Here is a 12322-nt window from a genome sequence, read left to right as displayed (position 1 = left end):
AAGGATAAAAAACAGGGGAAAGCAGAGAGGTGAGAACAAACAGGACGTTAGCATAGAAATAAAGTTACATTATGGGTTACATTAATCTACAATTATTGAAACATGCTCATAAAGGAAAAATCTTTTGAGCAATGTTGCTGCACATTTTTGTGCAAAAAAATTATTGAGTAACAGAGAGGACTTGAGGCAGGGTCTCATGGGCAGCAGCAGAGATTGTCTGCAATTTGCAGTCAGCAGAAAGCAATTGAGCTGAGTTGTTGTTGTTAGTGCTTCCAATGGTGTTCACCAGGTGAAGCAAAATTTGCTCAAGCTCTTCACCGTCAGTCCACTCATGAATCTCGGCCTTAATGAGCATTGGATTCCTGATAATTAAATCCCATAATGGGAAATTTTTCCTTGGCATCACGTGATCTCCTTCACTAAGCTTCAAGCTTGGACAATAATCTCCACTTCCATCACCAAGATAGATTATTTTCTTGTTTCCTTCCTTAGATAAAGAAGCTTGAATCCTTTCAATGACCACGCCCTGTTCACAGAATTTAAGCACAGCCCAATGTTAAAGTTGAGATAAATTTTTTTGATCAATTTTGACTGTAAGCTAATATAAAAATGGAGAAGGGGGGCCACAAAGAACAATTAGCTGACAACAATTAGATGAAAAAAATTGAAAAGAATCTCGAGAGGCATATGAGATTGTCTAGAACTTTGGAAACAACTCTAGAATTTTTATCATATGATAATTAATCTTGACCAAATAATATTTAGACTTTTCTTTGAAAGTTAGGTGACATGAATAGCAAATTTTTAAATCTTATTAATAAAAAAATGAAATTGTAATAATAATAAAAAAAAGAGTACAAAATTCAAACCTTGCACATATTTGGCGGGCAGAGATTGCAGCCATGAGAGCATTTGGTGAAGTCGTGAAAAGGGAAAATTCTCAGCCTGCCTTCTTCATCAACAAAGCCAGGATTTGTGTTGATTTCAGAGAAACAATCTCTAATCCCAAGATGCTCCAAAATTGTTTCAATGAAAAACAAATTTGCATCACTGACGATTCTCAATTCACACCTGAAACGAATAAATAAACCCTATTAATATGTTTTAATTAGTCTCCAATTCTTTTTTGCTAATTGAAAATTAATGAATTCCAACGTTAATGAAGTTCATACCCTAAAGCATGGGCTGATTTAATGGCAGGAACGACCCTGGGATGAATCGGAATCCTCTTCAGAACCTCCAAAATGTCTTCAATCGTCTTGCCTTGTGAATGAAGCTCCTTCATCATCCTGTCCTGTAATTTTTTTAAGCACATTAATAAAGAGTTATGCTTTGAGTTAAAAACATACATTAAAAGGCAAAGGAATCCAAAAACTGAAACATGCCCTTTTTTTAAGCACATTAATAAAGAGTTATGCTATGAGTTAAAAACATACATTAAAAAGGCAAAGGAACCCTAAAAATCAAACGTACCATGAGAGAATTCCAGGGCATGGTGGGAAGGAGTTGATTGAACAAATCCGTAGCACCCAGTTCATCAACAACAAAGTTGTCGCTATCGCAGTCGATGATGGTCTTGTCGAAGTCGAAAATCACAACAATTCCAGACATTATATTTTTCTTTCTGTTGCTAAAATAAAAAGCTCGAAATTCTTGATTACTTTCTCCTGAATTTTTGGTGCAAAGAGTTACAGGGGGCGGAGACCTATTTATATTGAGAAAAAGCGACGCGGCTGGGAGGAATAAGCCTTATGCCAAAGGAATATTACGCGGAAGATTCTGTGGTAAGTCCAACGCTAACAATACAAGTCATGTTTTTCCAATTACTGTCTCTAGAATTGTCGGCTTTTTTTTTCCAATAAAGCAAACATGTACCCCGTTGTATTATTTCTGTGGTTTAAAATAAATCCTGGCCATTGGTTTGATGGCTTTGATGTGATAGGGATCAAAGATCGAATGGGTTATGGGTGTGACTTTTAATTTTTAATTTTTAATTTCTTTTTTGAGATTGATTAGTCACCAAGATTTCGGTGGGCCTGTTAATTTAGTTAGTAATGTTGATCCTGGGGAGGTCCAAGAATAAGGAGGGAATATTCTCGAGGAATTGAATTCTCGGTTGGCCAATTTTGAAATGGAATATCCGGAGGCTCATTCGAAATTTCTAATCCAGGGGTTTTGATTCCTGGTACGTTTCTCCTGTGGCTGCTACGTTTTCTTAATGTAAATCCCACTCGCGTCGTGTGTTCTTATTTGAAGTTGGAGAATGACAGAACTCCACTACTTATTAATTATTCATAATAAACTTATCTATTTATTTATTTATTAACATGCAATTAATTTATATATATTTAAAATTCTGCCAATTGATGAAGGAAGCCGATTCCTTGCAAATTACTCAACCTGTTGATGGCATTCGCCTAACTTGTCTCTATCTTATTTTGGTTATATAATGTAAAGATTTTTAATCCTCGATTATTAATGTTTTTAAATTTGGATATCTTTATGATTTGGGAATTAGAAATGAGGAGGAACTAAATCCCGACAAAGAACACTTAAAACAATGTCGTTTTGGATGTGTTTGAAAAAAAAAATCACCCAAAATGAGTATATAATGTAAAGAATTTTAATCATCTATTATTAATGTTTTTAAATTTAGATATCTTTATGATTTGGGAACTAGAAATGAGGAGGAACTAAATCCCGATAAAGGACACTTAAAACAATGTCGTTTTGGATGTGTTTTAAAAAAAAAAAAATCACCCAAAACGAGTAAATGAACTATTATGAGATATATCTTATCTATGGTGCCTATAGGATTAAGAACTGCTTAATTAGCCATTAGTATTCTATAAAATTAACAATAGGAAAAAATCATCAAATTAGACTGTTTCACTCTTTTTTTTTCCTTTAAAGTTTAGATATTGATGAGAAATCTTATTTATTTAAACAGCAACCCTCTCTATTATTTATTTTACTTGAATTTGAGTGCCTTAAACATCCACCACCAGTCCAGCTATGTCAAGTGTGCGTATACAGCTGACAATCAAACTCCTTCACCCATAAAAATAACAGACAAAAACAAAGAATCCCCAGCTAATTGATTGAAATTGCAAATCTCATTTGTCTAGTTATCTTATTGGCATAAGCTACTATAGGTGATGCATTTGCAACTTGAACTATAAAGAGCAATCGATATGAATGAAAGGCACAATCAAACTCCCTGCCCACTACGTAAACTAAGACTAAAAGGCTATGGCAACATCTGCACTCGACAGATCGAGTATTTGTTTGGCCATCCGGAAAAGAGATTTTGTTGAGTCACCTGGAAAATCCAAATCCAAATGATCGAGGCTCCTCAATGATTAAGCAGACTGCAAATTTTTTTATTGAAGTTTGTTAGGTATGTGTCTGCTATTTACTCTTTATATCAGTTTATGGAGTACATGTGTTACAATATACAATCTAAAAGGTGTAGTAGCTGCTAGCTAGGCCTGCTTTCTGATTCAATTTTTCTATTGTTATTCTCTATTCTTTCCCACTGGATTTGATTCTTAATTTGTTTTCCCATCAAGCATGGGCTGCCGCTCCTTATTCTCGAAATGAGTATCTTGTCATCTTAATTAGCTTCAGCTATATCTTACCCATTTTACTTTTATTATGCAATATCATTAATTAATAGTATTAAACAAAACATGCAAACATGTGATGGTTGACAAATTTGTATGCATGGAGCTAATGGATTCGCATTCTCCATTCTTGATCAAGTAAATGGAATAATACTATTCCAATTTTCAGATCATCTGATTAATCAATCTTCTTTCTCAAAAGGAAAAATAAAACCCTACACGCCAAATTGATGCTGCCAAGTTGTAAATTATAGAGGAGGACTTATGTTTATGGCATATTCTTACACATTTTTGGTTTTATTAATTTCATTACAAATTGTGTCCAAAAGGCCTTGAGCAAAAGCAAGTAACCAAAACCGGAAAAGGCACTTATTTTGTTCAAGTTCTGTTACTTGGAAACGTGGTGAGCAAAGCAGAATGGGGTGACACTAACAATGTTATGTGTCACGGGGTGTGCCGCAGAACGTGACTCCTCCAAACGTTGAAAAAAACATCCAAATGTCACGAGAGTTTCAGTTTTTGTTGGCTTTTTGTTTACGATGTCTGATTTATTTTTATTCATTTATTATTATTATTACTACTTTTTTGGGGGTTTCAGACAAATAAGACTTACGGCTTTTGGTGCATGTACCGTGTGGGCAAACAATAGTACAATCCCACTCTCCAAAAATAGCCAAAACTAAAGCTACAAAAATCGTATTGATGATGAATGCGGCTCATACCTGGAGTCCCCGTACATATGCGAACCCATCAACATGTTTTGCAAATCTTATACGAATAAAAATCTCTTAATCAACTTAATTTTGTCTATTCACATTAATCATTTATTGGTTATTACTTACTGAATCAATTAATAGTAATACCATCTTAGGCATATGTGTTAAATAATCATTTGATGTCGCCATGAACTTACAGACGCACCCTATATTTGTGTGTACAATAAGATAACTCATATTTATAGATTTATTACTATTGTTAGAAAACTTTCTGAAGCTCTAGTTTGAAATGAATCCACCTTTATTTTTAAATTTACATATGCATATGAAAATATAAAAGATTTAGCCTATAAGTATTTTTTTTATATGCCCTAAAGCCTAGTTGGCTTGAAGTATATAATTTAGAAATATCGTTCATTCTTTTTTCTATATTTCCTCTGAAATCTTGATTTACTTTGTCTATGAAATTTTGATTCATAATCAAAGAGAATGATTATACATATAGTTGTGGAGAGATTAGGTAAAGTAATTAAATATTAATTGTCATAAATGTAGATGTGGCACAGTTGCACCACACACATTCTTTAAAAGTTGAAGAGATGGTGAGAGAATCCTAATTCTTCTACCATGATAACAAGCCAAACTACAAGAAACCAGAAGTGAAGGCAAACACTTTATTTTGGTGGAAGTGTCCAAAACTAAAGCTCCTCTTTTGTGTTGTATATTCCGTTATGATTGCATAGGATATATTTTGGCTGGCGTGTTCTATGCTAATCTTTGCCTCAATTTTGCTCTTTTAAAACTCAAAAATTTGGCTTCACATGGTGGTGGATTGAGTAACGAACATAGCTCACTCTACTGGGGGCTTATAGTCTGCCGGTTAAGACTATAAATCTAATCGAACTAAGTCTTGCTACTTTGATTAATCAAACAATATTTAGGAAATCATCGCACTAGTCCAAGTCTTTGTACGCAGATACACCCTCCTTAGCTGAGAGACAAGTGGGTGGTCTTGATTCTAGGCCAAAATTTAGAAAGGAGATACATGAGATATATTAAAATGTGAATATAATTAGTGGGTACTATTCGATTTACACCCAATATTATACCAATATCATGAGAAAAATTTGTATGGGATATGCTCACCAACTCAATATTTGGCAGAGCAGTAGATTCTACAATGAGACTATTGATGGTTCTCACCACAAATTTATTGAATTTATTATTTAAAAAATCACTAGAACTCATAATGGGACTCATTACTCTACCCTGCTGAAATAGTGAGCATATTTCATATAAATTTCTCTTCAGACCAGCTGTTTATTATTATCTGGAATTCACTCGACCGAAAAGAACAGAATCCTTCATCTACATAAAGAAAATATCAAGAATGCTTTTAGCATGCACAACAAGTGTATCCTATATCAGATTTCTCAAATTCAAGCCACATTAAGCATATGTTTTCTAAAAGAAAACACCGTGTAATTTTTCTTTTATTTTTTTTCTAGAAAATATTCTACATACTTCTTTAACCCCAGAAAAGAGTTTTCTTTTAACATTGCAATTAAAAAAAAATCAAAACAAATAAGAAAAGCTCACTATTATCACAGTATTTTTGGCGATTTGGGCATGTGGACTGATTTTCAGCTGGGTTCATTTCGTGGGTGATCCAATCTTCGACTTTTCCAGACAATGACTTGCACTTCTCATTAGTATAAATTTTGGGTTGGCCCATGGGCTACATTCGACCAAAAGTCATGGTTATGAAAGCCCACTTGGAGCTCTATTATTATTATTATACGTTAAATGAAAGTTTTGTTTTTCTGTTTGTTTCTTTTCAATTGAATTTGATAGGAGTAACAAATCTAGTAATCTACAATGCAACACTGTACGGAAAAATTCCCCCATCTCTTCTATCAAAACTTCTTATACTCTTATTTTCTATCATCTAGCATTTAAAAGTTTACAGTAGTACAATTTAGGAACATACGCAGAAATTTTGGGAGATTTACTAACGAAAAATTAATCGAATAATAGGTCTGATATTTTATAAATACATTATACATGTGTCGTTCTATATATATATATATATATATATATATATATATATATATTCCGAAAAGCATTCTATATATATTGTTGAAGAGCATACATTACACATATTATTATAGCTATCATTTTTTGCATTCGTGTGAAAGTTGGTGACGGAGGGCCCACGGAATAGTGCAATTGGTGAAGCAGCAGAGGCCCCCCAAGAAACGGATAAATTAGTGACTGTAAATTAAAGTGTGCACTTTTGCGATTGAGTTGCTATTTATGTTCAAAGAAAAGCCTCAAAATAATACTAAATATATGTATAAAAAAGGTCCAAAAAAAAAAAAAAAAACTCTTTATACCCCCCCCTGTTTTATCACTTTTCCACTAGGATGATACGTTTCTTCTTCTTTAATAATTGACATGCATTTTTTGTAGTGTAATTAGCCATTCATGCTAAACATAGTTTGATTTGAGAGGTGACAAAATTTAGTGTTATTTTGTCAACTTTTTTTTTTCTTTAATAATAAATGGACAGGGATCATATCACAAAATATAAGATGATTCCATAGAGTTATGATTTCTCTAATTTTGAAAAAGTAGAAGAATAAGAAGCCCAAAATATAAGATTTGACAATTGATTCCTTTCACATTTTTTTGATAATATATGTTTTTCTTGAGATAGATAATAATAGTAATAATGTTACTTTTGAGAGGGAAAAGCAAGAATTTTGTGATGCTTTTTGTGAATTTATTCTCAAATATTGGGGATGAAATCTATAGACATGGTTATACAATCCATTACTATATTACAAAATTATAATACTTATTAAAAAAATTATACAGTAAATTTTTAAAAATTTGATATCTTATATACCGTACCATGTTATGCCGATATAGTAGATAATGTATTAACAAATTATTATTATATACTCTTATCATTTTCGGACTCAAATCTGGCCCACACCAAAATTAGATGGTAAGTTTTACACGCATGTGATTTTTACATAATCAAATCAAATGTAAAAGCTTTTGTTAAACCTCCTAAGGTTACCGGGGGTGGGAACTAAGTTGACGTTAGGCAATAACTGAAAAAAAAAATTATAAATGGATGGAAGATCAATGGGCATCACATATCCCCTCATCAACAACCGTTAGATCATATGACTTCCACAGCTCCCGTCTCACCGCCAATCAAACCCGTCTGTCACACTTGTGGCGTCACTCTATCGGCCCTTAATAATTAAATAAAAAAAGTATTAAAAAAAAAGTTCCATTATTGAGAGAGAAATTATAACTTAACGAAACAAACACAGAAACACAATCACAACAACAAAGGTGAAAAAGAAGATTTAATTTAATATCCAAAAAAAAAAACCATTAATCCCATTTTTCTCCTCTGAAAAAATGAAACAAAGATAGACATAACTTTCTGGAGAGAGAAACCCAAAAAAGAAAAGGAAATTATTTTATTTTATTTTATTTTTTGTGTTTCAAGAAACATTAACCAGGCCCGAAGACATAACACAACATTTGTTTCGGCATTTGTTTTGGTTTGGTTTTGTTGTATGTTGAATGGTCGAATTGGGAATCGTAATCTCATTGGTGTTGCGTAGTTATGGTGATGGTAGGATGCGATCTTTGATTTGGTGGTGACTTGTGAGCCGTTGATTTTGATTACTCGGTGGGGGTCATAAAAAAAAAGACTTTTTTTTTGTTCTTAAATAAAGAGGAAATGAACGGCGGTGATGAGGGGGCGGAGTCGGCGGCTCAGGCGAGCCCACCGCAGCCGCTTGAGTGGAAATTCTCTCAGGTCTTCGGCGAACGAACGGCCGGTGAGGAAGTTCAAGAAGGTAAACATTTGTTCATATTTATTTATTTATTTATTTTTAAGTTTTGGTTCTTGGATCTAATAGGTTTTGGACAAATCAGGGTTTGATTTTTGGGGGTTGGATCTAAAATGGATGGTGGGTTATTGTGTAGATGTCATTTAGATTCGTGGGTATGTTTGTTTTTGTTTGATTATGGCGTGTTTTGATATTTTCGGTTGAAACAATGTTAAGTGTCACAGTGAAGTGCATATGCTTTTGTAAATTATTGTTATTTGTATAAGAAATGGGCTCTTTTATTTTAAAGTCGTAAATACATAGTAGTTTAGATCTTTTTGTTTTTTAATTTCTGGTCTTGGGCTTGTACTGCATGCATCAAATTATGATTCCCTTTTTTTAATTAAGCTTTGATTGATATTTGTATTTTGGGTTTTATCATAATTTGAGCTAGCTTCATATATGGGGATCATTCTTTTCCCCTCCTTTTGGGTCTATTGGAGGTGTTTGGCATAAGAACTAATCTAGAGGTAGTAATTTTCCGTCTTGTAGACTTCCCCTCTTGTTTTTTTGTGTTGGCAGGAATGTATTTCAGATTACTTGTATTACAACAAATAACTTACGGAATTCGTAACTTCATTGTTTCCTAGGTCATTACCAGTTGTCAGCTGTGCAATAGTTTTTTCTTTAATTATGGTCTCACTTTTTGTTTTTGATAATTCAGTTCTTGAACTCAATTCATATTAGTTCATACTTGTAAAGCCTTAATGCTAGAGTACTTATCAGTTTGACATACAGTAACCTTTATGTGGAAATAGTGGAGTGATGACAACACGCCAGTGATACTGGTATGTAAAGTTAAATGGGTGTGGCGAATTGTGTGTTGCTGCTTTTGATTTAGAACAGTTGAAGGAGTGATAACTTTTGGTGGAATCTCTGGCTTTAATTTGGATTCCACATTCGTAGGTCATAGTTTACTTTAGCATATATGTTACAAAGGCTGCATTTTAGTCTCAGCAATAATGGGTAATGTGACGCCCCATAATCAGATGCAACTGGCAAAATAAGGCTTCACGATGTTCGGTTCTGCAAGAAAAGACAAGTCATAAGAATTAAGCAAAATCATCCTAATCAAAACATGGATTAAATTTTAAGAAAAAAATTAACAAGACAACAGAGGACCATGTGGAACTAAAACCATTGACGAAGTTACTATGTTGCGGTGGCCCCCAAGGGGGCAGCCTAGTTGGTTGAGGGCTTGGGATCTGGTGCTTGGCTGCATCAAGGTCTCAAGTTCAATCCTTCTGGTGAGATTAAAAATTCCATCTTTTGCTGTCTCATAGGTCATGGGGTCGGGGTGCCCAACTGACCACCCAGTTTAGGGTCTCCCTCATGGTCCGAGTCTGGGCGGGAGTCTGGGTTATCCAAAAAAAAATGCGGTTATATTGTGGCAGTTAGCAGTGCCTACAAGAGGAGCAGAAGGAGCTTGTACACTGAGGTGATGCCAAAGACGATTGTAGATCAAGATATTGAATGTAGGCAGATGATCCCAGATGGAATAAAAGATCTAGCTCTAGAATTATTTAGTTACTGGAAATAATCATTTTGCACACCGTGAGTAGTTGGTGTTTAAGCTTTTCTAAGTTTTTTGATTAGTTAAGCTTCAAAAATTATGGTAGCTATTAAACAGGTGCTTTTTACAGGGGAGTTGCTGGTGGAGAGAACAGTAATTTTGTCAGCATGTGTGGTACCTTTGAACATTTTTAGAAATTTAGAAGAGCTGTTTTATGAAAAATAGATATCTCCTTGGTTGAAGTTGATGAGCTCACGACTTTGCTGTTTTTCTGCCTTGGGTAAAATATCAGTAACTGCATTATCAAGGACTCTGGCGGTTAGATGTCAAGTTAAGTGTATTGGGAGAGCCAATCTCAGTTGGAAATGTTCCTTCACATTCCTGCTATAGCTTCAGGTGCGGATTTATTAAGAGACTGATTGTTAAGAATCTCTCTATGACCCTCAGAGATTTTACTGTTATTGAAGGTGTTTTGCTTTGTCATATGAGGATGGAATTTTTAAATTAACTGTTGTGTTGTTATGAAAAGCTAGATCGATATCATATCATAGAGGTCATGATATGTGTACTTTGCTGTTTGGTCACCTACGTAAGCTTTTTGTATAGCTATAGACCACTGGTCTTTTTGAGAATTATATTGTGCATTATCTCCTGAGAATATCTGCTAATTTTTGACGTGGTGTTGAAAGAGTTAAATTTACATGGGTGAGATGCTAGACCAACGAGAATGTGCCTGATGGTCTTGATGTCAGATTATTTATTTTTTCCTTCCCTCTGTCCAGTGACATCACCTTCAGTAAAGCCATGACAATAATGGTGGCTTCAATTGAAGTTTTTTTGTCGTAGTGGTTTCACTTCCTGTCTGCATCAAACTACTGGAGATCTGAGGGCAATCCTAACATGCATCAGACAATCTTTAGAATTGTCAATACTCTTTAAATTTTTTATTTTTTTACTATGTAGATATGGTGGACACTCCCCTAGCATGCATACAGCAGTTAATACAAGTTTTCTGCTGCTATATGAACAAAAAAGAGTGTTTTGTTGGGAATGGGGTTGTACTTGCAGTGATAATAGTAGGCCTTCTTTCTTTGAGCAATACGAGTTAATATTAGAACTTTGGAATACATGTACTGTATGTTACAATTATCCATACATTTGTTTGATGGAAGAATGGCTATGGGACTTCTCTCTGACTATTTGTCATTCATTCTACAGTTGATATTATTTCAGCAATTGAATTTGATAAAACCGGAGACCATCTTGCTACTGGTGACCGCGGGGGCCGGGTAGTTCTCTTTGAGCGGACAGATACGAAGGATGTGCGTTCTTTCTATCCTTTCATGCTTCTCCTTTTTTTTTTGGATGTTAATTTTGTTATATTGCCATATTGTTTGTTGTTTCTCACAACAATAAAATATTTTATCTATCATAATATTAGCATGGAGGATCCAGAAGGGATCTGGAGAGGATGGACTATTCAACAAGTAGGCATCCTGAGTTTCGTTATAAGACAGAGTTTCAGAGCCATGAACCTGAGGTATTCCCGCTGGATGTCAAATTTTTATATGTATTTTCGTTCTGCTTGTTGGATATGGAATTCTTGTACTCATACTTTATCTGAATGTCATATTTCAGTTTGACTATCTCAAGAGTTTGGAAATAGAAGAGAAAATAAACAAAATCAGATGGTGCCAAACAGCCAACGGTGCACTATTTCTCCTCTCTACTAATGATAAAACAATTAAGTTTTGGAAGGTAAGGGAAAAAATTTTTAAATCGAGAAGAAATTTTTCCTCATCATGTACATCAGTGCTTTATATCATATCTTTATACTGAAACTGCAGGGTTATGGGTGGTTGGACTTATTAGGATATCATTTTCTGTCAGATTATTCTTGGTTAATGTTATTTTACTTTATATATTAATGCACTGTTGCATTTTATCTACTATCTTCACTGTCTGAAAGTTATGTCTGGCTTATATAATTGTCGACTCTGATTTATGGATGGCCATGCCCTAACAGCTGCTGAATTCACTGTATTTCCTACTGAGAACAGGTGCAAGAAAAGAAGGTGAAGAAAATTGCTGACATGAATGTGGACCCTTCAAAAGCAGTAGGAAATGGCAATGTTGCTAGTTCAAGTAATAATGTTAGCCCTAAACCATATCTTGCAAATGGTGGATCACCTAGCAAGGAGTTCTCATTCCCACCAGGGGGCATTCCATCGCTTCGTTTACCTACGGTAGTTGTACTCAATCCAATATATTCATATTCTTCCTGTGGGTTTATTTTCTAATTAGGTGTTGTAAATTTTCCAGATAATTTTTGGGAGATTAATTTTGTTGCTTTTTATACCCTATGTATGCCAACGGTAGAAAATTAACATCAAGAGGAGGCTCAAGGAGTCACAGGCATTTTTGTGAAGCCTCTCCTTCTCAAGACCAAGGGAAATCTTTCAACCTGGGTGTGGATATGTTTGTGTTATTGGCATGGCATTTAAGGAATATTTTTGTATTCTTTTTGTGTTTTTTTTTTTTTCCTTT

The 12322-nt window shown here is 34.3% G+C and overlaps 2 protein-coding genes across 9 annotated transcripts in view; one reads left to right on the top strand and one right to left on the bottom strand.

Moving 5' to 3' along the window:
- Positions 1–30: 30 nt before the first annotated feature.
- On the bottom strand, positions 31–1697 carry LOC18036841 (inorganic pyrophosphatase 1). The gene is made up of 4 exons (XM_024179995.1): positions 1474–1697; positions 1173–1294; positions 870–1071; positions 31–526 (listed from the first exon to the last, which is right to left on the bottom strand). Exons 1-4 carry the CDS (start codon positions 1609–1611, stop codon positions 161–163), a joined length of 828 nt encoding a protein of 275 aa, XP_024035763.1. The 5' UTR covers positions 1612–1697; the 3' UTR covers positions 31–160.
- Positions 1698–7673: 5976 nt separating this feature from the next.
- Positions 7674–12322, top strand: part of LOC18037767 (serine/threonine protein phosphatase 2A 55 kDa regulatory subunit B beta isoform) — an 8822-nt gene continuing 4173 nt past the window's right edge. For 5 of the 8 annotated variants that reach the window (XR_002904596.1, XM_006426418.2, XM_024180344.1 and 2 more), the window contains exons 1-5: positions 7674–8229; positions 10994–11097; positions 11217–11315; positions 11414–11533; positions 11836–12024. Coding sequence is in view for 7 of the 8 variants with exons in the window: in XM_006426418.2 (XP_006426481.2) it covers positions 8112–8229; positions 10994–11097; positions 11217–11315; positions 11414–11533; positions 11836–12024 (630 nt within the window). In the remaining variant the exon portion in view is untranslated. Of the gene's footprint in view, positions 8230–10102; positions 10172–10993; positions 11098–11216; positions 11316–11413; positions 11534–11835; positions 12025–12322 lie in introns of those variants that run through there. The other 3 variants (XM_024180345.1, XM_024180343.1, XM_024180346.1) reach the window with 2 other exon arrangements.

This window comes from Citrus clementina, unplaced genomic scaffold (genome assembly GCF_000493195.1).
Source record: "Citrus clementina cultivar Clemenules unplaced genomic scaffold, Citrus_clementina_v1.0 scaffold_7, whole genome shotgun sequence".
NCBI classification, from domain to species: domain Eukaryota; kingdom Viridiplantae; phylum Streptophyta; class Magnoliopsida; order Sapindales; family Rutaceae; genus Citrus; species Citrus x clementina.
Note: the sequence above shows the minus strand (reverse complement) of the source record. Positions and strands in the feature narration are given on the sequence as shown.